The 27,987-nt window shown below is 41.4% G+C and overlaps 2 protein-coding genes across 14 annotated transcripts in view; one reads left to right on the top strand and one right to left on the bottom strand.

The window, feature by feature from the left end:
- Positions 1–13,392, bottom strand: part of NMS (neuromedin S) — a 46,669-nt gene extending 33,277 nt beyond the window's left edge. For 10 of the 11 annotated variants that reach the window (XR_015249284.1, XR_015249281.1, XR_015249279.1 and 7 more), the window contains exons 1-2: positions 13,257–13,392; positions 998–1,022 (exon numbers count right to left, since the gene is read on the bottom strand). The gene's annotated coding sequence lies outside the window, so the exon portion shown is untranslated. The remainder of the gene's footprint in view (positions 1–997; positions 1,023–13,256) is intronic. The other variant, XR_015249280.1, reaches the window with a different exon arrangement.
- Positions 13,393–13,644: 252 nt separating this feature from the next.
- Positions 13,645–27,987, top strand: part of CHST10 (carbohydrate sulfotransferase 10) — a 30,275-nt gene continuing 15,932 nt past the window's right edge. Inside the window, exons 1-4 of one of the 3 annotated variants that reach the window (XM_086701335.1) lie at positions 13,645–13,784; positions 15,735–15,798; positions 24,303–24,412; positions 24,962–25,093. In XM_086701335.1, the coding sequence (XP_086557461.1) occupies positions 24,370–24,412; positions 24,962–25,093 (175 nt within the window). In that variant the 5' untranslated portion in view covers positions 13,645–13,784; positions 15,735–15,798; positions 24,303–24,369. Of the gene's footprint in view, positions 13,785–15,734; positions 15,799–22,014; positions 22,085–24,302; positions 24,417–24,961; positions 25,094–27,987 lie in introns of those variants that run through there. The other 2 variants (XM_086701334.1, XM_086701336.1) reach the window with 2 other exon arrangements.

Here is a 27,987-nt window from a genome sequence, read left to right as displayed (position 1 = left end):
CCCCTGCTTGCTCTCTATCTCTCTCTCAAAATAAATAAAAATAAACTTAAAAAAAAAGAACAGAAAATAATAAAAAGGAAGAAAAAAGATAAAGGCAGAAATCAATAAAATAGAGAGCAGACATGCAACAGAAGAAATCAATAAGATCAACAAATCAAAATTTTTTAAAAATAATAACAATAAAGTATAAACATTAGCAAGATTGGGCAGGAAAAAAAGAAAGAAAACACAAATGACCAGTATGAAATGAAAAGGGAGATGTTAATGTAGATTCCACAAATATTAAAAAAAGATAAGATACTATGAATAACTTTATGCAAATAAATTTGAAAAGTCAGATGAAATGGAAAATTTCCCCCCAAAACACAACTAACCAAAAGATAACTAACCAACTTATATAAAAAAAATTAAAATTCTAAATAGCCTTATATCTGTTAAAAAATTGAATCTGTAATTAACCCATTTTAATGCTTCTAGTAATAGTGTTCCAGATCAGTGACTTTAAAACTGTTTTGACCAGGGGTGCCTAAATGGCTCAGTCAGTTAAGTGTCCAACTTCAGCTCAGGTCACGATCTCCAGTTTGTGAGTTTGAGCCCCGTGTTGGGCTCTGTGCTGGCTGCTCAGAGCCTGGAGCCTGCTTCAGATTCTGTGTCTCCCTCTCTCTCTGTCCCTCCCCTGCTTGCACTCTTTCTCTGTCTCAAAAATAAAATAAACATTTTTTTAAACCATTTTGACCAAAACAATAGGAAATAAATTTTATATTGTGACCCACTGGACATAGATGTATGAGTATAGGTGTGTATGAAATAAAAGTTTTATGGAACAATTCTTACTGTTGTTGAAAATTTCCTATGCCCTTCAAGGCCCTTCTACCGGGTCTAAGATCAAGTTGACTAGACACAGATTAATAGGAAAAAGTCAAATTTAATAGCACACACACAGGGAATCCACACAGACATGGAAATTCCAAAGATAATGAGGCAACATGACACTTACATGAGCTAAGGAGACGGGTAGGACTCTGAGGATACAAAAGGGAGAAAGAACATTAGCAGGAAGGTATAAGGAGATGTTTGGAAAACAGAGGTACCCTATTATGCAGAAAAATTTCTTGGGTAAAGAAGAATCTCTATTAATAGCTCTCTTCCTTGTACTAGCAGACAGTTAATGGAGAGATAAAGAGCCTTTTCCTGAATCTGCTGGGTTTTGATTGTTTTAACTCAAAATAATGTCCATGCCAAAATGGCCTAATCTTAATACGAGGGAACCACTCTGTTACTTCATTTCTCTTCATTTTTCAAATGATGGTTGTGAAGCACTAAATTGATTCTTGTGACCCACTAAAAGGTTGCTGTGTGCAGTATGAAGAACGTTGCTTACATATAGTATTCATTATATAAACGTTTGCTATATATATTACTATTATTATTCATCTATGGCTCTCCAGCACTTGCATAATACTTGGCATGTAGTAAGCATTTGATAAATGTCTGTAGAATTAATCTCGTTATCAATGGCCTTTAAGAGAGTGGTCTCAATAGAAAGTTGTGAGTAGTATCCCCTCTTAAAACATTCTTTTCTTTAACTTCTACTAGGAACTAGGGTATCACCTACATCCATGTCTGTCTCTTATAATCAATAGCAAAAGAAATTTGCCAGCCACCAGAATGAAGAGAAGGCTGTCACGTAGTTGTCATTGGCTACACATGTATAAACTCACTCATTCAGGCAAGGCATCCGTTCACTCCACTGTCATCTCAGTTAAGCAAATTACTTTGGTGGCCCCAAATGTGGCTGAATTTTAACTTGAATTTGGATTACCAACTTTCATAAACAAAGAAAAGGCATACCACCATGATGCAGTATTGAAACTGGGTCTTTGGTATACAAAGCAAGTCAATTCAAGGCAGAGGAAGTTATCAAACCTCTCAAATCACAGAGTTTCCAAAGGTAGGTAAGGTTTTTGCAACCAGTGCATACATTGCAATAGTCTATTCCAGTGCATTGAACTACTGTCTGTCAAAAACCTCTGGCCAACATTGAAGAAGAGCTTTTGAACAACCTGTCACAAGTGATTCAATTAAGGCAAGGGAAAACAAAACAGATTTTGACCAAATGGAAAATACAAATAAAACACTAGTATTCTTCGGTGTGTTTCAAATCACTCAATCCTAAGACTTTTCAAGTAATCAAGATCAAGAGCATAGGTTAATAATGGCAGCCTATTTGCCAGAGACTCTTGAGACTCTGGAAACAAAGAGGGGTTAGGCCAAAACTTTGAATGTGGTGCTGAAAAAGAAAGCATACGTAATCAATCATATGGATGCATGATTACTATTTTCACTTTGTAAAAAGAGTTTTAGTACAATTAATGTAGCATTTCTCTGTCCTGTCCACAAAAGTAAATATAAATTAACATAGTGTAACTGGGGCACAGGGATACAACAGCATCTGGCTCCCAAACAGACCAGGTTCGGCCCACTCATTCCTGCTGACAAAATCCAAAGCCAGAGACATGAGTGGCAGTGAAACAAGAAAGGAACTTATTTCAGTAACACTAACAACACTGGGAAGACATCAGACTAACATCTCAAAGACCATCTCCAAAGTGCTGAAAATATTTCTAGGTTTACATAAGGGAAATGTGGGACAAAGGTCGGTAGTTCATGCAGCTTGGCAGTAAAGGTCAGGCCTAATATGTGGGGTCTTGCTGGCATCAGGGGGGTCTCTATTGCTTGAGGGAATAGTGTCAGTTCCCATCACAGGATGCTGTACACACACAGTCTTTTGCCTGAGTTAAGAGATAAGCTGGAAAGAACTTAATCAATTAGAAGGTACAGACTGAAGTCAAAATGGAGGGGGTTGAAGTCCTCTCTCAATAGCATTTTTCAGTCAGTGGCACCTAAGCACTAAGGCTATCCAGTAATTCAGGGCCTTAATTAGACAAGTATTCCCAAACTTGGCTGCTCACTGGAATCATCTGAGGAGATTTTAAATATTAGGGTCCAGGCTTTACCTAGTGAATGAGAATCTCTAGGGGACAGAGCCACTGATGTGAATTACTTTACACTGATCCCTGATGATTAGCCAGGTTTGAGAGTCAACAGTAGCTGGGAACCAAATAGTGCTCTCGTGGTTTGAAGAATCAATGCACCTCCCTAACTTATTACTAGCAGAAGATTTGGATGGTAAATAAAATAGAGCATATGCATGGTGAATTTCCAACCTTCCACCTGATGTAAGAGCTTTTCTGATAACGATCCTAAAACAATATTTAGTATAAGACATCAGGAGTTTGTTAATTCTCGATACTTACAGTCAATTCATGCTTTTTATTAACACATCTTGTCTGACCAAGATACATTTTTCCCATGCTTTATGAACTCAATACCAGAAGTGCAGGCCAATTTTTCAAAGTGCCACTCTAGCACTATGTTGCATTCTGAGTAGCATTGTATGAAAAAAGATAATAGTAACTTTAATTGGCAGTTTCCTTATCATAAGAGATGTAAAAGTAGGTCCCATCTTGCCATGATTGGAAAGAAAATAATAATTGTGTTTTCAACCAACTGGATGGGTAATTACCTAACCGTATGTCACATAGACAAAAAAATTTGTCTTTTTGTTTCTCCTTATGTCTCCATATTATTTTCTTCTTAGATGAATGCTTCTGACATTTTTCCTTCCACACTTTGCTATTTTCATTACAGGACTTAAACCCAGATATAAATGTACATCCCCCACAACAACTCTTTACAGATTCAGATCTAGCTTCCATAGAATAATTGACTATTAAAGCTGGAAGGGAACACAGCGGTTATTCAAAATAACATATTGGTTTCATATTAGAAAACTGGGGCTCAGAGGTTGATTTACCAGACTCTACATGAAAGCCAGATTGGAAATCACATCTCCTAACTATTAGCTGAGCATTTTTCCATCTACTATTCTGTTCAACAGATACATACAATGAGGTGAACTGCAATATAAGTGAGGGTATTTTTCTAAATCACTACACATTCACATTTTTAATTAACCTTTTTATTGAGATATAATTCACATGCCCTAAAACTCATCCACTTAAAGTTCAATGGCTTTTAGTATGTTCACAGAGTTGTAAAGCAATCACCACAATCTAATTCTAGAATATTTTCATCGCCCCCAAAAAGAAACCCTGTATCTAATAGTCACTTCCAATTCCTGACCTTCACTCCAGCCCCAGGCAACCACTATTCCACTTTCTGTCACTACAGATTTGCCTATTTCGGACATTTCATTTAAATGGAGTCATACAACATGTTGTCCTTTGTTTCTGGCTTCTTTCAATTTAACATGTTTTCAAGGTTCATCCATGTCATTCCTTCTTTTTTTTTTTTTTTCCCAAGTCATATTCCACTGTATGGATATACCACATTTTGTTAATTCATTCATCATTTGATGGAGATGTTTCCACTCTTAGGCTATTATAAATAGTGATGTGAACATTTATGTACAAGTTTTTCTGTAGGCTTGTTTTAATTTCTCTTGGGTACACACTCAGGAGTGAAATTGCTGGGTTATATGGGAACCCTATGTTTAACATTTGAGGAACCGCCAACTGGTTTCTGATGCAACAGCACCATTTTATATTCTTACCAGTAACGTATGAGTGTTGCATTTCTCCACAACTCATCAGCACTTGTTATTGTCTTTTCTGATTGTAGCCATTCCAGTTGGTGTTAAGTGGTAACTCCTTGTGATTTTGATTTTAAGTTCCCTACTGATTAGTGATGTTGAGCATCTTTTCATGCACTTATTGGTCATTTGCATATCTTCTTTGGAGAAATGTCTATTCAGATCCTTTGTGCATTTTTATTGAGTTTTTTTGTCTTTTTATTATGGAATTGTAGGAGTTCTGTACATATTCTAGACACTAGTCCCTTAACAGGTATATATGACTTGCAACAATTTTCTCCCATTATATGGACTGTCTTTTCATGTTCTTGATAGTGTTCTTTAAAGCACAACATTTTTAAAATTTTAATAAAAAAAATTCTTTTTTTGACCTTGTGCTCTTGGTGTCATATCTAAGAAACTATTGTCTAATTCAAGGTTACAAAGATTTATGCCTATTTTTCTGCTAGCTTTTTTTTTTTTTAAGTTTTAACTCTTGCAGTTATATCTATGGTCGATTTTGAGTGAAGTTTTGAATACGTTATGACAGAGGTGTTTAAATCCATTCTTCTTCATGTGGATATCCAGTCATCTGACACCATTTGTAGAAAATACAATTCTGTTTCCATTAACTGTCTTAGCAACCTTGTCATAAATCTATTGACCATAAATGTGAGGGTTTACTTCTGGACTCTCAATTCTACTCCATTGATCTATATGTCTATTCTTATGCTTGTACCACATTCTCTTGATTACTGTAGCTTTGTAGTAAGTTTTAAGATTGGGAAATGTGATTCCTCTAACTTTGATCTTATTTTTCAAGATTGTTTTGGCTACTCTGAGTTTCTTGAATATCCATGCAAACTTGAGGGTCACATTGGCAATTTTTGCAAAGAAGTCGTCTGAAATTTTGATGAGGACTGCAATGAATCTGCAGGTCATTTGGAGAGTACTACCATCTTAACAATATTAAATTTCCTGATACATGAACATGGGATGTCTCTGCACTTATTTAGGTGTTCTTTAATTCCTTTCAAAAATGTTTATAGTTTTCAGAGTATAAGTATTATACCTCTTTTGTTAAATATATCCCCAAGAATTGTATTCCTTTAGATGCTATTATAAACAGCATTGTTTTCTTAATTTCATTTTTGGATTGTTCATTGCTAGTCCATAAAAATAGAGTTGATTTTTGTAGGTTGGTCTCATATATTGTAACTTTGTTCAATTCATTTATTAGTTCTAATAGTTTAGTGGAGTCCTTAGGATTTTCTGTATGCAAGATCATGTCATCTAAAATAGAAATAGTTTTATTTATCCCTTTCCAGTATGGATACTATTTTTTTTTTTCTTGCCTAACTGTCCTACCTGGAACCTCCAGTAAAATGTTGAGTAGAAATAATAAAAGCAGACATCTTGTCTAGTTTCTGATCTTGGGGGAAAGCTTTCAGTCTTTCACTATTTTAAGTACGATGCTATCTGTGGGGTTTTGTAAATGTCACTTACCAAGTTAAGTAAGTTCCCTTCTATTCCAGTGTGTTGCATGCATTTCTCATAAAAGGGAGTTGCATTTTATCAAATGCTTTTTCTGCTTCTATTTAGTCATGTGACTTGTCTTTATTCTATTGACATGGTATATTACATCAATTGATTTTCAGATGCTAAAGCAATCTTGTATTCCTGAGATATATCCCACTTGGGCATGGGGTATAATCCTTTATATATGTTGCTGGATTCAATTTGTATGTTTTTGAGGATTTTTGTGTTTGTAGTCATAAGAATATTGGTCTGTAGTTTTCTTGTGATGACTATTTCTAGTTTTGGTTTCAGGGTAATATTGGCCTCACAGAATGAGTTGAGGTGTATTCCATCCTCTTCTATTTTTTTGAAGAAGCTGTGAAGGATTGGTATTAATTCTTCTTTAAATGTAGAATTCAATAGTAAAATTACCTGGGCTTAGACTTTTCCTTGTTGGAAGTTTTAAAACCATTAATTTGATCTCTTACTTGCTATTGGTCCATTCAGATTTTCTTCTTGAGTCAATTTTAGATAGTTTGTGTCTCTCTAGGAATTTGTCCATTATGTAAGGTTATATAATTGGTTGGCATACAAATGTTCAAGTATTCACTTATAATCCTTTTGATTTCTCCAACGATTATAGTCTTGGTAGTAATGTCTCCCCTCTCATTCCTGATTTTAGTAATTTTATTCCTCTCTCTTCTTTTTCTTAGTCAGTCTAGAAAAAGGTGTATCAATTCGGTTGATCTTTTCAAAGAACGAATTTTTTGTTATTCTCTCCATTGTTTTTCAATTTTCTCTTTCATTTATTTCCACTTCAATATTTGTTATTTCCTTCCTTTTTCTTGATTTGGGTTTAGCTGGCTGTTCTTTTGCTAGTTTCATAAAGTAAAACGTTAGGTTAAATTTTGAGATCTTTTTCTTTTGTAACGTTCCCATTTATAGCTATACATTTCTGAGTTCTGCTTTCAGTATATTCCATAAGTTCAGGTATGCTGTGCTTTTGTTTCCATTCATTTGAAAGTATTTTCTAATGTCTTGTGATTTCTTCTTTGACCCATTGGTTATTGTGTTGTTCAATTTAATTTGTATATTTCTCAAATTTCCTCATGTTACTGACTTCTAAATTCCATTATGGTTAGAGAACTTTCTTTGCATAATTTCGGCCCTTTTAAATGTATTGAGGCTTGTTTTACAGCTTAGCATATAGGATATAGATCCTGAAGAATGCTCCATGTATCCTTGAGACAAATGTGTATTCTGCTGTTAGTGGGTGGAATGTTCCACAGATGTCTAGGAGGTCTGATGTTTATAAATGAGAAAAATGAGAATACCTTTGGGATTGGTGGATTACTCAGTGTTGCATATCATTTGGTCACAGAAGTGTAACTATAAGGGTGAATCATGTAAAACTGACATTCTTGAACATCAAAAACTAATGATTATCAGCAATTTCTTATAGTTCAACTTCACAGAACCTAAGTCTCCTGACTTTCAGTCCAGTGTGCTTATCACTTAACTAGAATATTATATTAGGATAGGCTGTGCTTCATAAGGCACATACCATGAACTATTCCTGGCTTACCACAATGAATACTGATTTCATGTCTGTCTTATTCTATGCAGGTACTGTAATTTTCCTCCAAATGGTGACTTAGCAATCACAGCTGCTTCTATTCTGTGTGTTGCCTTCTAGGACATGTGTCAGGGGAAGAAAACTTCAGGATCATATGGCATGTTCCCAATGGTGAGCCCTATGGGTGGCTTAGATCACTTTTGTGTATATTCATTGGCTTAGTCATATGGCCCAATCTTACTCTGTGTGGTCACCTTACTTCCAATACAATTTTCTATCCCTAGGCAATTACATTGAGAATATAGTGTAACCTGACAGTAGGATGTGTCTTCCCATCTCAACAGCTCAGCACCTCTTTGGTTTTTCTCATTTTAATAATATTTAAAATGTGTTTTCAACAATTCAAAATGTAGGTCTTAAAGAGGTCTCAGAATTAAAATATGAGAGGAACCTGGGTGGCTCAGTCGGTTAAGTGTCCAACTCTTTTGATTTCAGCTCAGGTCATGATCTAACAGTTCCCGTGTCTGACTGTGCACTGACAGTGTGGAGCCTGCTTGGAATTTTCTCCCTCTGCTTGTTCTCTCTCTCTCTCTCTCTCAATAAATAAATAAACTTAAAAAAAGAATTAAAATATGAAAAAAATCTTCTGGTGACTTTTTCCTAATGTGAAGCTCTATCATATTTTACCTAGTTTAGGAGAAGCTATTAACAAGAAAAAACAACCCCCCATAAAGACCATAATAAACTCATTAGAGGTTTTCTGAGGGCCACAGCATAAAAGACAGGCTATTTCCCTCCACCATCTGCTGGTAAACAAACAAACAAACAAACAACTTTTGAATTACATGGCCCTCTATAAATTGGAAAGGGCCATCAACTTGGCGGGTCTGTATAATCCCTATCTCTACACGTCTCCTAAGAGCCCTCTTAGTAACCGAACAATTTCACAGTTCTAGAACTACTTAGAGATGCCTGGTTGTGGCCACTACAGCTCTCCTAAAGCCTTAACCTGGGAAAAATCTCATTTCAACTCTGTTTAAGTATCTCCTCATACACCCACCAAGGGAGTCAAGTGCAATTTTTCAGTAGGCTCGGGAATAGGAACTTGGATGTGTGCTTTCTATATGCAATTTTCCATGGCCTTTAAGTTCCAGGATGGCTGAAAAATAATTTCCAAACACATTCTTTTAAAGAAAACCCAAGGAGGTCTGTAAGTGGCTGATGTCAACTGTGAACACTGAGATGAGAACTCAGGAAGGGGCTAGCCAGTATTGTGGGAACCGTCTCTGGCCAGGGCCCTGACGTGGAAAAAGCAGGAGCCTCTCTGTGGTTTCGTGAGGAGCTCGGGAAGTCCAAAGAAGGAAAACAATTTCAATTTCTAGGATCTGACACTAACGGACCCCAAGTCTATTTTGTGCTTAACCCAAAATGAAGTATTGAGAGAAATTTATAAAATCTTAGTACCACAGAATGGTCAGAGGAACTGGCAAATTTTTACTCTCATAGGAGAATGGTTTTTCATGTAACCCATAACCCCGTAAGAGGCATCTAGGTTTCTCTAGATGCATCTATTTGTTTATTCCACTGGTTTGGTTCCAACAGGTGGCAATATTTTGGGCCAGTGGTTAACTTCTGTTATTCCCTAGTCTCACCTCTGGCCTTGACTTTAAAGATATACATTTTACAGTTGTGGAAGGTAAAAGAATCTGGTATATTTTTCTTTTATCATTAAGGACTTGAATTTCTTTTAAACAGCAGTTCTCAAACATTTGGATCTGAGGATTCATTTACACTCTTAAAAATGATCAAGGAACCCCAAAGAGCTTTTGTTAATCTGGATTATAACTATCCAAGTTTATGGTATTAGTAATAAAAACTGAGAAATTTAAAACATTTATTAATTCATTTGAAGATAATAATATTCCCATGTTATAGGGTACCATAAATAACAATCTTAAAGAAAAACAGCTATATTTTCCAAAACAAAAATTTAGCTTTTTTTTTTGCAAATCTCTTTAATGTCTCAGTTAGAAGATAGCTGGATTCATATACACTGTCCTTTCTACATTCAATCTGCTGCAATGTTATTTTGGTGAAAGAATATAAAGAAAATCCTTCCTCATGCAGAAAAGTAGACAAGGAAGAAGTATTTTCATAATCTTTTCAGATAATTTTGCATGTTTTTCTTTAACACTAAACCCAAACTCAGCTAGTGGTAGTTTCTTAAAGTTTAATGCAGTGTGGAATCTAAGACCCTATCAATGAACTTCTCATACTCTGTGACATTAAAATTCATCAGCCTGGATGTTCTCCAACATCAAAAATCAATTCTCTGATTCTCCAGACACTAACTGAATATCCTACAATTTAACTTTATTTTGACACTCCCTGGAGTTAGTGGCAAACTCCACAGGATTAAGGGCTCAGTCCTACAAGGACATTCCCACTTTATTTATTTATTTATTTTTAAATGTTTATTTATTTTTGAATGAGAGCGAGAGAGACCAAGTGCGAGTTGGGGAGGGGCAGACAGAGGGAGACAGAATCTGAAGCAGGCTCCATGCTCTGAGCTGTCAGCCCACAGCCTGATGCGGGGCTCAATCCTATGAACTGTGAGATCATGACCTGAGCCGGTCACACCCTTAACCAACTGACTGAGTCACCCAGGCGCCCCAGGACATTCCCACTTTAGATGCCAGTCACAAATATTGGGTCTCCAAGTTACCTGTATCTCTTTCTGACTTGGCTACAAATCAGAGGTTTCCATGACCCCCACTCCCACCCTCAGTTTTGATTATACTATGATGGCTCACAAAACTCAGGGCAACAGTTTACTTATTAGTGATTTATTATAAAGGATACAACTCAGGAACAGCCAAATGGAAGAGATTCCTAGGTCAAGGCTGTCTGTGTGCACAGAGCTTCCATGCCATCTCCACATGGCCACCCTTCCAGCACCTCGATAGCTTACCCACATGGAAGCTCTCCAAACCCTATGATTTAAGTGTTTTTATGGAGGCTTCATCACATAGGCAAGATGATTAAGTCATTCTCCAGCCCCACACCTCCCCCCAGAGGTTGGGGGAGGTGGGGCTGAAAGTCCCAGGTTTCTAATCAAGGTTTGGTCTTTGTGGTGACCAATCCCCATCTGAAGCTAGCTAGAGTTGACTGATTAGAACAAAAAATACTATCACCCAGGAAATTCCAAAAGATTTAGGAGCTTTGTGTCAGGAACCAGGAACAAAGGCTAAATATTAGAACAAAAGATGTTCCTGTCACCCCTATCTTTGTGGAAATTACAAAGTTTTAGGAGCTCTGTGTCAAGAAATCAGGGAAAAGGCCAAATATATAATATACAGATACTTCTTATTCAGCCACAATCTATCAATATTCAATATACCAAGAAAGAAAAAAAAGAGAGAAAGAAAGAAAGAAAGAAAGAAAGAAAGAAAGAAAGAAAAGGTTTTAGCATCACCACTGATTTCATCAGACAAAAATCTTTAAATATTGGGATACTGTCAAACTCCTAGTGGCAGATACAGGTTTTCCAAAAGCTTGAATTTTCACTTGAAAGCCTGAATTTTATCACTGGCAATAGATAGCATCAGTTGTTTTCCTGAAGTGACAGGCTCATTTCATTCATTTTGGAGAAAATGTCTGCCAAATACCCAAGTCTGTGTAACCACAGTTTGTCTGTCAGTTCTTCTTTCAAGTAAAAATGGTGTTCCATGAAAAAAAAAAGTATCACAAACCATCATGAAGAGCTTCGCCTGCAGACAACCACCAATCTCATTTTATTCCACTGCCAAGGTTCATGCTAAGTGGCATCAATTTTACCCACCATTACTTTTGTGTCATCAGAAAAAATGTCTAAATAGTGAAGACAACTAATGTCTTAGCATTAATGGGAAAACAGTCTTAGGCATTACAGACCCAGGGGTCCAAGAATCACACTTTGAGAACCACTGCATTAGAAACTATCCTTCTGTTATAGAGACTAAATAATGCTTTCCTGAAGTTCATTTATAGAAACAAAAAGAACTAGAATTACTTGCAAATACCCTAAGAAAAATACTCAGTCATTTTTGTCACCAATGTGTAAATCCCTAGAAAGAACTGTATCTTTTAATATTTGAACAGCACACTGGGAATGCAATAAATAATAACAATGAAAGTAGTTTATGTTTATTGTAATATTTACCACTGGGAGAGAATTGTACTATGTATTTTAAATGCATTATCTCCAATATTGTATAGTACCATATCCTCACTTTATAGATGAGGAACATGGGACACATATGGGAAAAGAACTTGACAGGGTCACAAGCTGTATGTGGTACAGTAAAGATCTGAACACACAAGGCCTAATTCCTAGAGTTTGGTTGGACCCATAAACCCTGGATTATGTTCTATGTCTCATCTAAACTCCAAATTTCTTATTGTGTATCTCCCACGTATGTATGTCCATTTAAATCTTCAAGGAGAAAGCACATGTCTCATGTCAATCACAGTGCCTAAAGTAAGGGCTTAATAAATACTGGGATGAGTGACCAAAGGACCAAGTAAACCACCTTGCTATCTTTAAGCCACGATGGTTGGTAATCATGTAAAAAGTGAAATTCTGATGTGGTAGGGTCCCCTTCCTAAGGAGAGACAAAAAGAGAGAAAAGGGAAAAAAAAACCCAAAAAACTTCAAGGTAAGCTGGCTATGCACCTAAGTGACAACATCCCTCATGACCTTGTAAACTGAGATTACTTAATCAGACTGTTACCAAAGAAATACAAAGTGTATTTAAAAACTATGCCACTGGACGTTGGGGGGCTCAGTTCTTTGGGTACACACCCAACTGAGCGGTGCCAGCAGGAATAAAGTTGCTTCCTGGAAAGAAATGCCTTGTTGTCACCGCTCTGTGTGAGAATCCTGCTACACTGAAATGGTGAGCTCCATCCATATTCTATTTAACTCATTAGGAAGGGCACCCACCAGGTAGGCCAAAAGAGGCTGGCTCCTTAAAAGCTTGATAAATTTTATGTGTTCATGTGTGTGCGGGTGTGTGCACACATATTTCTATTACCCCATTTGCTAAAAAGATACACATATAGTTAAGACAGTTAACAAACAGGTAAGTTAGACCAAAACAAAACTAGTTTATCTTTTCCAGGGCAATAAAACCCCCAACAGCTTTGGGGTTGACTTCTAGACCAGGCTCTAAACCCTAAAGTCCTATCCATTTCTGCAGATTAAGAAGTCACAGTGCTCTAGGGCTGTACACTGTTCTGGCCTTTATCAGTTGCGTATTAATCAACTACACCTAGACAACAAAATTACATCCCCCAGACTATCAGCAGAGTGAGGTCCGCGAAGAACTAAAGGTCAAGCTTTTACAAAGTAGACTGATCAGAAAATGCTGGGAAGTACCCCAAACTCAAGCAGTTTTGTCTTTTTCCAAGTTTGGCCTTTCTTCGTTTTCCCAGGTTTGGGATTTTTTTCGTTCTCAAACATTATACCTGTTTTCTGGATGTCGGCCGCACGTTTCTCTGTAATTTCCTGGGATGGAATTTCTTTCCGGGGGAGGACGGGAGGCGCAAGAGCTGGGCGCAGGATCCGGCGGCGGAGATGCGCAGGGGCTGACGGGGTCCCGGGGCCCCTTCGCCGCCCCGCGCCGTCCCGCGCCTCCCCGCGCGGCCCCAGGCGGCGCGCGCGGCCGGGGACGGAGGCGGGGGCGCGCACAGCGGGCTAGGCGGCGCGCGCGGGCGGGCGCCGCGTGGGGCGGCGACGAACTCGCCCCCAGGAGAGGGCCTCGGGCTCCCGGCTTCCTCCTTCCGGCGCGCCGCCTCATCCCGGGCCGGGCGGGCCGCGGCACGGAGGCCGCCGGTGGCGGCGCCGAGGCCTCCGGGCGGGGTGGGCCTCCCGCGCTCCCGGGACGCTGGGACCCCCGCGCGCTTCGCCCCCAGGCCCGCGAGGCCCGGGCAGAGCTTCGCCGCCAGCGCCGCGGAAGGGCCCGAGGACCCCGGCGAGCTCCGGCTCCGCGGAGGGTGAGCTAGGGGACCGGCGGGGTGTGGGTGTCGTAGACCCCGGGGCCCCGACCCCCACCCCGTCCCGAGTGGACAGGAAAACGGGGTGAACCGGTCTTTCTTTGTGAGCACCATCCCAGTGTGTTTTGGTGACTTGAAGACCTCTCTAGTTGGTGGGATTAATGGGAGGAACCTTCATCACGGTAATTATGCAATAAGGCGGCGTCCTTGTTGCGGGATGGTGTGACCGGTGGAATGGTTGATATTTGGTGATCTATAATTTACTTCTTTCATCTTTGGCTGAGAATTTGCATTTGTGATTGGGTGGAAAGAGAAAGAAAATGTTTAACTTGAGTGCAAGGAGCATGCAAAGAGAGAGAGAGAGCAAGGAAGAAGGAACATGTGCACCCTTTCCTAAGTGCACGATTATGCACGGTTTTGGTGGGTGAGAGGGGAAAGGATGGTTGGAAACGCATCTTTCCTGCCAAATAGGCTCCAGAATGCTCTCAGCCCTGATTTTGACAATGAAGGACTGGTCAGAAGTTGGAGGTTGAGGTATAAATTTCTGCACTTCTGGCTAGGGAGATGAACCAGGTTTTCCAAAAGCTGTCGTTTTTGTTTTCCAAGTCTCTAAAGGCAGGAAAGGGCCGGTCAGTGAATGAATAGAAGGCAGTGCAGCCAGGTTCTGTCTGGTTAGCTAAGCGGGAGGACTGTCATAAAGAGTTTTTTTGTCTGAAGCACCCAGAGGCTGGGGCTTTGGGCCATAAAGAGTTGGGTATTGGTCAGTTTTAACTGCCAGAGTGAGAAATGTCTCAGACATTCTTAAAATTAGCTCAATTTAGCTCGGGCTTGCTGATCTCCAGTACCTACTTATTCACTTTGAAATTTTCAGTGACTGGGTTAAAAAGAAAGGACACAAAGAGAAACTAACCTCCCCCCCCCTCCCATTTTGAGCCCATCTTGGCTCAAAATTGGAGTTTCCATCTTTGCTCTTGACCCTGAAAGAATAGAATCTCAAAGAAATACCTGAGAGGAAAATTCTTTCCTTACCCAAAGTGAAAACCAGAGTGCTTGCAAAACTGAACAAAGAAAGAAAAGAATCAGGAAATATCCCAGGCAATTTGCAGTTATATTCAGATCATTTTTCAAATGCTTGAGGTTGTACAATAAAAGGGTGGGAGAAAGCTAGAAATAGAAATGAGGGAGAGGTGAATTCAGGACCTTTGAGATTGCAGGAATGAAGAGTCTTTTTTCTTCTGATATAGGTCTGGAAGAATCTGGATGTGAGTACGTAAAGCTTCATCTTTCCATCTGCATAACGTGAAATTGCTTTTAATTTTAACATTGAACTCTTAAGAGTAAAAGGAAACACAGCTAGACTGTGCTACATGCATCCCAGGCAGTTGGGGCTGTATTATGTGTTAAATGAGTTGTATGTTTATTTTGTCAGCCAACTCTATTAAATCTGTAATCTCTAATTCCACGCGTTTGGCTTGTTTCCAGTTACTCATTCATGATGTGTCATTTGGCTAGAAATTGCCAGGATGTTAAAGCCTAAAGAAATACAAAACCCAGAGAACATCTTGCATTGGAAGATTTCATCATCCCATCATCGTCTACAGGAATTCTTTACCCAAAGAATTCTTTATGACATTCTTTATGTCAAACATAAAATAGATATAACAGGATTTAATTATTTTTTGCAACAGAACTTATTTCATTTTTTGTATGAATTTACATGAGTTTTTTAAACAGGTACTTCTTTTGGTACATTTAGAATATTTATTCATTTGTCAAAAATTCCATATACAACCCACCTCTGTAAGAAACCTGTTGTGCAAACTGTACTTGAATAATCAAAGTGGTTGACTGTTTCCAAAATATAAACCAAGTTGTGTTACATAAGATCTTATCATTTTTAATGGTGCTTATTGTTTGTTTGTTTGTTTTAATTATCCTATACGGTGACAGGAGGAACCAAGAACCTCAGGCAGAGCAAATACTTCAAGGAAATGTGGACCCCAGGCTTCAGAAGGTGCGTGAAGGAGAATGTGATCTCACTAGTTATTTGAGATTCCTGTCATTTAGTATTCTTACTGCCTCTTTTCTTGCTTGTATGGAAATTTTGGGAAATTTAAAAGCCTTAAGTAGGAGTATGTACACTTCTACTTAGAAATGTTTCCTGAAATATAATAATAGAAGCAACCTCTTCAGCCTGGGATTAAGTGAGTTTGGTACTGGCTGAGAGCAGTGCCTGAAGTGTAGATAGCCCCAGGCAGGCGTTTGCTGTTTGTTATTGTTATTCATGAGAATCTGTCTTAATCTCAGACACATTCTTCAGCTGGACAGAGTAAGGGGTTTGTTTTCATCCTGGTAACTAAGGCTGATCAGTCGTTCTGAGACTGTAAATTTTAGTAATGATTAATGGCCCAGTAGACAAAGGAAATTTCTGAACTTAGATTGAGAGAAGCCCTATGAATTTAGAAGTCACAGCGACTGTCATGGCACTTTATATATATTATAAATTCATACACAATATTTTATCTTACTACCTTGTCATTTTTAGTGATTTTATTGATTAGGTAATGACATTTTAGGTCCAAATACAAAGATATGGAATAGTTGATTGTTGAATGTCCCCAGTTGCTCCAGCCCTCAGCTACCTAATCTCCCTTCTTCCTATCAATCCCCCAAAGGCTACCAGTTCCTTGTGCATTACCAGGCTTTTTTGTTGAAGTTTCCCTTAGTGCCTGGTTATGTTTTGAATTACTGTTTTAAAAACTGAACACCGGACTCGTGATCCTTTCCCTGGGGTCTGTATGTGGTGGGGGTGGGGACTCAGGAGTTGCCAGCTCAGTAAAGGACCCTTGACAGGATGCTTTATCTGGGCCACTTCCTAGCCCTTTAGCTCACTCAGCATGAGGGACACTGTCTCCTTGCTGCTTTGGGGACACTGGGACACCGACCAAGCTGTTGGCTCAGGTGCTACATGATTTCCCTCACTCTATTCCATCTCTTCTCAACATTCCCCTTACCCTTCTCTCAATCGTGGCACTTAGCACTTGATGTGATTATATATATTAATAGCTCTATTTGTTTATGGCCTATCTGCCTCTGTAGAAGCACCATGAGAGCAGGGAGTATATGTTGTCATATTCCCGAGGCCTAGAACAGCTCCTGGCTCAAAGTGGGCACTTTGTCAATATTGCTGAATGAATAAATGAGATTTGGGAAAAAAGCTATTGTAAACAGAGTTAAATGGGCTTATTTACCACAGGACTTTTTCAGAACCTTCAATAAGCAAGCATGCATAGAAAAAGTAGAACAAGGCAGGTGGGAGTCAAGCTCTTCAGCACAAACCCAGAAAGGTTTTGTGTTTTTGGATGGCAGCTCAAACACAGGGAAAAGCCACTGGCAGGAATATTATTGGCAGCTGACCAAATGGATTTACAAGCATCTTTTTGCAAATGCAGGGGAGAGAGAATTTGCACCAGAAGATGGCAATAGAACCAAACCCATTGTTAGTCATTACAAACATGTACAATGTGCACTTTTAGTTTAGAGAGAGGGGGAAAAAAAAAAAGACTGGGATTTCTGGTAGGTTCAGCTGTGTTCTTGCTTAGCTCACCCTGTTTTCCACATAAGAGGGGAAACCACCTTATCCACTAGTTCTGACTTGTGGGTTTTCCGAGTCCAGCCCTCTGGCTAGGTTTCAGAACCTGAATCTTGAAGTGAAACTCTCATTTAATGACTGGAAATAAGAAAGCTCTGAAGATGGGTATGCTGACTCCTGGGGGCCCAGGGGCCCGTTCGGGGCAGCACACCATGACCACAGGGGGCCTGGGGCACGCTCAGGTTTGCCACCATTAGCTGCAAGAGGCAACTTGGGAGTTGTCTTGGCTCCTTGAACAAAGGAGAGTTAATTACAGAAAATGTCAGGCTTTTTAAAGGCCATTTGTCACCGGACTGCAGGGAGAGCCGTGGCCCTTGGCAGAGCCATGGAGGAAAGACTGTTCATTTTAAGCCCCAGTCTCTGCACACAGAAATAGTGAGTCTTGGGGGTGTCATCGTTGGACAGGAGGTAAACCCCATGGAGAATTTGTATATTCAGGGGAAGCAGTGCAGGTAGTGGCGTGGGCTTGGAGGAGTTGGGCCTAAGGGAATTTGGAATCCCTTTCTTTTTTCTTTAAACAAATGGGGTGAATTACTGTAATTTTTCCAAGGTCAGACCAAACCCAAATTCTACAGAGGCTAGTTACCTCTAGGCAGGAGGGCTAGAAAAGAAGAACAAATGGGAACAGTGATAGAGGTCTATGATTCTAATTAAACCTTGTTAAGCTGTTTTTTCAGGGTACATGTAATTCAGAGCATCAATAGATGCTAGTTGACAGATAATCTTTTGCTACTAGTTTTCATTCTTATAATGGAAAGAAGTGGTGGGAGGATGGCTATTATGTCAGAATGCCTAGAATCTGCATTTTAATAAGATCCCCAGGGATTCATGTGGGCATTAGAAGTTGAGGAGGGCTGGGGGCTTGGACCAGCAGTTCTCAGCCCTGGCTGCTCATTAGAATCCTGTGTGGAGCTTACAAAACAAGCCCTGGATCCATCTCCAGAGATTTGTGTTGTTTGGGCTCTAGTGTTCTTGGGGCCCAAGACATTGCTATATTATTTAAAAGCCCCCCAGGTGATACTAAAGTACAGCCAGGGCTGGAACACTGCCCTAAACATAAAGCCAAACACCATTAGGTAGATACCTAGATTGAGAATGCATGTAGTCTCAAAGCAGAAACATGCTATGGTTAACTGGAACCCCTAGTCTGTAGGATTTCTAAAAATCCAACCCGTCAGATACTGTGGATCTTACTAGTTGTGTGCTAGTTTTTAGAGACCTCAACTATGATGATGGTAAGCTAGTTTTTAGAGACCTTGACAACGATGACAATGATGATGGTGGTGGTGGTGGTGGTGGTCTAGGACGGTAGGTCTAGGTGGTGATGTGAACCGCTTAGCTGGGTTAGAACACTCCTGCTCCACTTACGGAAATGATGTTGAGCCTGCGGAATGGCCAGGTAGATGGTGCTTTACATTTTTGACTCTGTGCCTGAGAAACAGCTTCAAAATTTAAATCAGATCATGACACTACTACCTTTCTTCTCATGGAGAGCTCTCTTCAGTGGCTTTGCATTGCTCACAAGGTGAAACTAAATTCCATAACTGCTGTTTTAAGATACAGTGTTGTGTGACCATATCTGCTTTTGATCGTCTCTAACCGTGCTCTGGAAACTCCAGCCACAGGGGCTTCCTTTGGTTACTCAGGGGCCCCTGGCTTACTCCTGTGTACCCCCGGGCCGCTGTTCCTTGCTGGTCACCTGGTCTGGAATCTGTGCCTTTACCACCTTACGAAACTGCTATCTCTCATCTCTGCCTAGGTTCTGTCCCGTTGTATTTTCCTCTCACAGCATCATGTCTTTCTATCTCATACCACTTAGGGGATAGACTCTTTGATGCATGTGGGTGTCTCCGTTAGACTATAGGCTCCATAAGGACATAAACTGTGTATATGTGTTTGGTTTGGGACTCATTGTTGTATCCCTGGCATTTATTTTTTTGGATGGATGAATATGTTTTCATGATGAATTTGGCAAATAAGTATTTTTTAGGTTATTGTGTCCTTAAAACTATATGCAGATATACATCTACTCCTGTTTGTGTCTTATATGTTGTAAACTGTAGAGATACCAGCCCTGAGGGGAAGGGTATTTTGAGAGGGAACAGGCTTTAGTCTTACTGGTTCTGGTTGGTGCACATAGCACATGACTTGGAGAACAAGTCCTGGTTTATCTAAATTTTTGCCATGACAGCTTTTTCTCTTAAGTCTATGTGTGATTTGTGAACTGCCTCACTGTAGATGATGAAAAAGGTAAGTGCTTAAAAATAGTGCATCTCTCCACCTCAGGCTTTCTCCCCGCAGCGGGAGCCTCCCTAGAAAGCATCTGCATATAATGTAGTGTTTCCTTGCAGGCCCTGGGTGAACAAGCCTTCCCATCTTCTGCAGGAGGCCCTGCCTTTCTCTGTGCAGGGAAGACCACCCTCCCTAACCCCTGCTGCTGCTTCTGTCAGAGGAGTTGAGTCTTACAAAGTGTAACACCCCGATGGAGGAGTAGGTCTGGAGGAGTAGGTCTGGGGTACAGCGTGATTAGAGCCAGGCAGGGGCATAGGGGGCCTCCAGCCTTATTTGTAACACTTTCTTTCCTTTACAAACACTCAAGTAAGTACAGCAAAACTATTAGAGCCCAGAATCTGTTTTTGTTATTTTATTCTTTGTACTTTATGTTTTAAATATTAAATTATTTTTAAAAGCTAAACGAAAACTAGTGAAGACAGATATATTTACTAAATATTCAGACATATGTTCAATTTGTCACTTAACCACATTTTCTCCTGGCTGGAAAAGTGTTTACCATCCATTGCCAAGTTGTAAGGAAACTGCAGTTAGTAGAAGTCAGGTAGAAAAAATAAATAAAAACACCAGGGTGCATGTATGTGAGTGGCATTATTTGTATTTTGTCAGCTTTTATTATAAAATGGATACATGCTTGCTGCAAAAGTTTTTCTTTAATGTATAGATGTACAAAGCAAAAAATAACTGCTCTCATCCTCTCAAGATTGTATTGTATACATTACATGTATATATGTGTTTATATGTGTATATAATCACATACCTTCATATATGTAATTTTTTTACAGATAGGGTCACACATTCAGCTTTGCAACTTGCCCTTTCTGTTTACATATAAATTGACATTTTGAATCTGTGTTATTGGCTTGCCCTTCAGCACAGAGTTTTATTTAAAATTTAGAAAAAAATTTTGGACTTCAGGGACATTTATTAATCCCCCCTGGTCAGTATGTTTAAGTTGTATGTCTGTTCAAATGCATGTAATGCTGTGATTTATAAAATGTGATTTTATTTGCAAGTAATACTGAAGTCCTAGTAGCTTTTAATTGTTGTCTAGACTCAGGTAATAGATATTAAATATATAACTACTCTCACGTGGATATTGGAGAAATATTTTGAGGTTGAAATTGGGGGCCTCAATCCTTTAAAGAGTTTGGAAACTCTCAGATAAAGGGTTGGGCAAGGTGCCTTCAAAAGTACCTTTCAGCTCTCCAGAGTTTTCCTGGTAAGTTTCTAGGTGGATGTAGTCATTCAGCAAATAATGGTGGTTGACTTCCTGAGCGCCCGGCACTATTCTAGTCCTTGGTGTACTTAGGGGCGCTTACATTCCACTATGGGGGCACATAGTGAATGACTGAAACGTTCAGGCTATAGTGGGTGCAATGAGGGAAATGAAACAAGGCAGGATGATGGAGAGAGGCTTTTGGGGGGTTCCAACAGGGTGGGGGGTGAGGGAGAGCTGCCTTTTCCTCTGCTGTGCACTGGGAGGGGAGCAGGCCCTGCTTATTTCACATTTATAGAATCCCAGTGGCCAGTAGAGAGCGCTCCCTTTCACAGTGACTACCCTCAGGCTCTGTGGCCTCCAGGGAGGCCTGCAGCAGGGCAGAGGGTCATTGGCAGGCTTCAGCCTGGTCTGGGCAGCTCTACTCAACACATCGGTGAGGGCCTGTGGTTTTATACACCTCAAGAGTACATTTTTTGGCAGAGGCTATGGTTTATGCACTCTTATGCAGAGGCTATGGTTTATGCACCACTTATGCAGAGGTTATGGTTTATGGTTTAAACTCTCCATATCTGCAGCCCCCAATCAGAGTCCCCAAGTGTCTTGGGCTATCCCTGCCATTTCATCCTGACGGGGATGAGAAGGAGGTGGGGGCCTTAAAACTTCCCTTCTCCTGACCTGATGCAGCAGCCAGGCTTTGGGTAGGAGAGGGCACTCTATGTCTCATTCAGTAGGAGTCTAGTTGAAGTCACTTTTGGAGTTGAGCGGGTTTGAAGTAAAATTGCCATCTGGAAGAAGACATTGGCCGATGTAAGTTGTAGAGGAGGTCTGTTGGCACGCTCTGTCTCAGAGGGGTCTCACAACACACTGGCAGGAATACAGTGGTGGTTTTATCCTGACAGATAAGAAACTTGGGTAGACTCTGGGAGAAGAGAATAGACCTATCCCCTACCCCCACCAACCCTAGGCCTGGGTGAAAGAGTAAAGCACTCCTGGCTTGAAATTAAAATCCAGGACTTAGGAAGGCAGGCACGGCATCAGGATAATGCAGGTCTCACTATTCAGGTAGCCCAGATGTATAGAAATCTGAGCCACTTGGCTTCCTGGAGAGCAGGTAATATGACCCTTCATTTTCATGTAAGTCTGTTTATTCATTATCTCCCTACTTTTATATAGAGGTGAGCTCAGTGGGCTGACTCAAATTAGATCCCTTCAGAAGGTTAGTTCCCATTAGAAAGACTGAATTCTTAAGCCATAAAAACCTCCCAAGTGCTGGCTTGATGGCTGGGGAGGGTGCTCAGGGGCCAAAAGTATAGCTCTGATCAGAGTAGGACACCACGAGTGGGCAGTGCCAGGAGGTTCCCCTGCTCTGCAGAGCAAGCATGTGTATGAGGGAGGAGGCCCCGGTGGTTCCTCTCCTCTGTATTCACTTGTCCATAGCACTTGTCTTAGCAAAACATGGGTTGCAAGCCCCAGGCCACTCAGCCCCGGGACCTATTCCTCAGCCTCCAAGACTTCATGAAAACTGGTGTAAGGGAGCAAATGCCTCTCTGTTCTGGTTGCTTACCTCCTCTCTGGTACTTGTCTCCTTTCTTTTTACTCCCTCCCCAGCCCACACTGGCTCCTCTGCCTCTCTGCCATTCTGGAGTGCTCCCACTGTGACCCATGGGGATGGACCCCTCCGAGCATCACTGTCTTGGAGGGACAAGATCAATGGACTCGGGACTGCAGTGCCCTATGCTGCTGGGCACAGTCTGTGCCTCACTTGTTCCCGGAAGAGAAGGATTAGGAGCTCGAGTCCTCTGGAATGAGAATCTCACCTTTCTTTTCCTGTCTCCTTGAGGCAGACCATGTTGTTGCTTTCATTTCTGGCCACCAAGAAGGCTGTTTGCAGATCGAATTGGAAAGTCACAGAGGGTCAATTTATGTTTATAGAGGGCCTGTTAATCCTCATGACCACTCTGGAAGGAGGAGGACCCTGTCTCAGAGGTGGGAAGTCAAGGCTCAGGGAGGTTAAGTGACTTGCTGAGTCACAGAGCTGGATGAGTGGTGGAGCCACCTAGGGCTCTCTGCTTTGTACCATGCTGCCTCAGAAGAGAAGGACTAAAGGAGAAAGGAAGATTCAACCAAGGCAGGCCAGCTGGCTTTAGGTGATTAGAGAGGAGTTGGCATGCCCCATGTTGGGTAGTGTAGCCAAATAAAACACAGGACTACCAGTGAAATTCAAAACTCAGAGAGGCAACAAATAGCTTCTCGAAGTATAAGAACATCCCATATAATATTTGGGACATATTTCTACTAAAACATTATTCACAGTAGTGTCCCCTTATCTGCAGTTTCACCTTCCGTGGTTTCAGCTACCCACGGTCAGCTGCACTCTGAAAGCAGATGATCCTCCTTCTGACAAATGTTCAGAAGGTCAGTTAGTTGCCTACCGTTATGTCACTGTGCCTACATCATTCACCTCACTTCTTCTCCTCTCCTAGGCATTTTATCATCTCACATCATCACAAGAAGGGTGAATACAGCACAGTAAGATACTTTGAGAGAGAGTCCACATTCACATACTTTTGTTCTACTGTATTGTTATAATTCTTCCACTTTATTATTAGGTATTGTTGTTAATCTCTTACTGTGCCTAATTTATAAATTAAAGCTTCCTATAGGTATATATGTGTAGGAGGAACCATAGACTATCAAGGGTTCAGTACTATCTGTGGTTTCAGGCATCCACTGGGGGGCCTTGGAAAGTATCCCCCATGGATAAGGGGAGACTGCTGTATTCCTCATCTGAAATTCAGATATAACTGATTGTTCTCTATTTTTATTTATTTAATCCAGCGACCCTATTTGAAGACCTCAGGAAACACACTGACTGGGTCTAATGTGTGATGAGCACCTGAGGTTGACAGAGGGTAGCTCCTGAGCCACCCTGTAAAGACATGGGCTGCATGGCAGATGGTCAGTTCCCCATTGCAGGATGTATTCAAGTATAGGCTGGATAACCACTTGGTAGAGGGAATTCAGGTTTCAGATGCCTGGTTCCAGTGAAATTCTGGGAGGTAAGTGTTGAGATAAGCAGGAGAGTTGATTACCTGGGTCCTCACTGAGCTCTGTCCCAGCTGGCATTCAGAAGCTCTCTGAAATCGTATGTCATCAGCACCTTGTTGAGAGGACCTGTTCACCCTGATGGCCTCAGTCAGCTAGTGAAAACCAACCCAGCCCACCATGGTTTCTTTAAGTGGTTTGGTTTGGCCTGAAGAAGCACTGTGTTAAAGGTGAAATGAAACACCCTTTTTTTGTCTCTCTTGCCAAGAATTGACTGACTTCCCTGTTCTTTATGTGTTCCCTGCAGCAGAGTGTGACTTCTGTGACCTGCTAAGGATTGACATGCCCTGCATCACCCCTCAGGCAGTGATAGCATGAAAAACACCCACCCCCAAGGTTCTGCGCAGACTCTTGCAGGCAAGTGAATGGAGAGAGAGAGAAGCTCCAGTGTTCATTTTTACTGTTTTGGAGATTCTGTAGGTGTGGCTATGTTTATCTTGTCAGCATGTCCGGATTTTACACAAGGCCTGCTTGTAAGTGCCTTACTATGGCTTCTGCCCTCTGCAGATTACTACAGCAAAGGTCTGGCCCTTGGCAGACCTCCTTCTGCCCACCTACTTCCAGGCCTTGGCTGTCACTGGGCACCAGGAACATGTTCTGATGTTAGCTTGGGCCAGAAAGGAATCAAGAGGCAAATCTGCAAAAGCTTATCATGTTTTCCAAAAACAAACAGAAATGGCTCGTTTCCATTAGAGTGTTTTACATTTTTTTGAATTATCAAATCGATAAGTTCATATTATTAAGAGTAAAATTAAGTTAAATACTAAGTCAAAATACCCTTGTATCAATAGAAAAAGATTTTCAAATATTTGTATTGATGCTACTAACTAAAATCACCTGTTCTTTTTATTACCTTTTGTTCAATTTATTTATAAGTGCCAGGTGCATTTCACTTTTGTTTTCCAGAAAGAATTACTGAATGGCTGACATTTGACAACATGCACCACCAGTGGCTTCTGTTGGCCGCATGCTTTTGGGTGATTTTCATGTTCATGGTTGCTAGCAAATTTATCACGTTGACCTTTAAAGACCCCGATGGTAGGTATGCTTCCTTGTGGGATAGATTTCGGCTAATCCACACAATGCTGTGGTACTGTTCCTGGGTACATGCACAGATGACCTTTGTCACAGAATCAAAAGAACTTTAATGCCAGAGGTGACCTTGGAGGTCACAGCATCCAATTCCTTCATGTTACAGAAGTGCAGGACAGGAGGTGGAAATGGATGAAAGTCTCTTCCCCTGTATCTCCCCCGGGGCAGGTGGAGCATACTTTCTCTTTGGGCTTCCTTGGTGACCTCTTCCCAGCAATACCATTCTCCAGAGCATCTGGTAGGCTCCAGGCTTGGGACTTCCCCCTGCTTCGTGTTGTCATGAGATGCTACCATGACTGACCAGCATCTCTGTGTTCTAGTTGGTGCTGTGTGCTGGTAGCCATGTGTTTGAAAGTCACCTTCAGTGTACTAGAAGGAAGGTGATTTAAATATGTGTTGGGTAGTCTTTTTTTTTCTTTTAATCTTTATTTATTTTTGAGAGAGAGAGCTGGGGAGGGGAAGGGGTGGTGGGTACAGAGGATCCGAAGCAGGCTCTGTGCAGACAGCAACGAGCCCTATGAGGGGCTTAACTCATAAACTGTAGGATCATGATCTGAGTTGAAGTTGGACGCTTTAACTGACTGAGCCACCCAGGTGCCCCTGTGCTGGGTAGCCTTTGAGGACTTTTTGATTCCCCTTACTTGACGTAGGTGTTCAGATGAAGACATTAAGTGCACCAAATCCAGCCTCAGAAGAGCATATTTTAGTTTATGCCCTTGACCTTTGCTTACCTGGTCATCAGTGGTTTTTTTTCTACAAATTGGACATACTCTGACGGCTCCAAGATTGACCTGAGTACAGTGAGGCTCTCTCTGTGATCTGTGAGGTTGCTGGGTGTATGTAAGGAGGTGCACTGATGGTCATCTTGAACCCCAAGGTGACTCCTTCCATGGCAAAGTGAGGCAAGACAAACGGGAGATGTTGAAAAGACTCATGAGCAGATTCAGGGTGGCCTGACAACATCTGCCTAATGGGGAGGATGCTTGTGCACATGGGTGTATACGACATCTTCACTTTGCATAGCCCTTTACACATTATCCTGCAGACAGCAGCCCTTAGGAAAGGGAGATCAGGAAAGTATCCGTTCCAGCTGTTTTCCCCACTTACTCCTGGTGGCTGCATGAACTGTGCCATCTGTGTGGCCAGCAGCTTACAGGGCCCTGCTCCAGCCCACAGAGCTCCCGGCTATGCTGAGGGCTGCCCAGTGCCCCCTGCCCCCCCCATTCTCACTCACTTGCTCTCGCTCTCCCACTTGCTCTCGCTCTCTCACTCTGTCTGTAGGGGAACAAGGCTGGAGGCAGATGTGCAGGCCTAAGAGGATGGCCCTGAAATTGACCCTAAGAGGTGGTTCTCAGCTCCAGTGTTTGCACTCAGTAACTCAGCTCCTTCATGCTCGGGCCTGACAGGCTGTCATCATTACAGGTGCCACCTGCACCTTCCAGGACCTCTCGTGAGAACCTGAGAGGTTTTCACAGCCTCGGGAAGGCTGTGTTAACTGCAGATATCTGAGGCGGCCAAGAGCATCACATTGCATTGTGGATAATCACAGATAATCATGGTCCATACCACGGGCCTCTGTCAGAACAGCAGGTGCTGAATCTTGGGGCGTCATTGGAATCTGAGACAATGATCTCAGCTTGACCATTTGGATGTTTCTCCAGCTGCTCCAGTATAGTTAAATGTACCTGTGATGGAGAGCCCTCCTTCAGCATCAGAGGAGTGGTTCTCATCCTGTGGCACATTAGAACCATCTGTGGGACTTTGTAAACCTTTCTCTGCTGGCCCAACCAGAGACCAAGTCAGTTAGAGTCTCTAGGAGTGTGACCCAGGGGAGAACTGCAAATGTGGAAAGAGAGGCAGATGCTGAGGATGTGAGATCACTGTGAAAACGGGTCCACAACTACACATTTTACTCCTGATCCCCTTAAATGTCACCTAGTAAGTTAGAAGGCACTTTCAAAGGCAAGTCAGGAGGTTAAATTGTTTATGGTTTATTTTGTTTCAAAAAGTAGGAGTATAGGTAATATATTTTATGAGACACAAAAAATAAGTAAGTTGTGTGCCTCGAGTTGTAATATTCTCTGGTAGAATAGCCTCTGAAGGACATGTCATTCCTCAATGGTATCTGATGTGTCATTCCACTAGGATGTGACAGGTTTCATGCTGAATGCTTTCAGAAAATTGTAGAAGCTCTAGAGGGTTTTGTGAAGTGGAGCAAATAGTCAAAGGGATAGAAGGTGAAACCTAGAGGGAAGGATGAAAGGCTTGAGGATTTTAAACCTGAAGGAAAAATCTGTTTGGTGCTATTCACCAAGTATTTTTTGCACCCTTGGATGTTTGGTGTGGTTGCTGTGGTTAGTGAATGGGGGCACAGGGGTGCTGACCACTTCTAGTGGGGACCTTAGAGGCAGTGCACACTTGGCCCCACTGCCCCTCCCCCTTCCCCCGGGAAGCCTGGCGGACTGCCTGGGAGGACAGTGTCAGCCCCACAGTGTGCAGGGAACATAAAGTGAGAACCCTTTGTTTTCAGGCCCCAAACATAACCCAGCCTTTCTTGAGCACACAGAACCTTACCTGATTGTCCCTAAATGCCTGGGTGGGGTCACGAAGACAGATGTTCACCAGCTTTCTGAATGAAGGAAAGGAGCTCCCATGCTGGGTGTCTTCCAGTCTGGGTGATTGGGCAGGGATGGAGCACCCACGAGAAGTCAAATACACAGCCTCTTGGAGGCTGTCGGCAAGGGCATCTCCTGCCACTCTAGGGTTCCATGGGTACAGACAGAGCATTTGTCTGGGGAGGCATTTAAACCCCCTGGTGGATCTTGCGGCTGTATAGGAAA

This window comes from Puma concolor, chromosome A3 (assembly GCF_028749965.1).
Source record: "Puma concolor isolate L17-30 chromosome A3, mPumCon1.1.hap2, whole genome shotgun sequence".
Taxonomy (NCBI): domain Eukaryota; kingdom Metazoa; phylum Chordata; class Mammalia; order Carnivora; family Felidae; genus Puma; species Puma concolor.
Note: the sequence above shows the minus strand (reverse complement) of the source record. Positions and strands in the feature narration are given on the sequence as shown.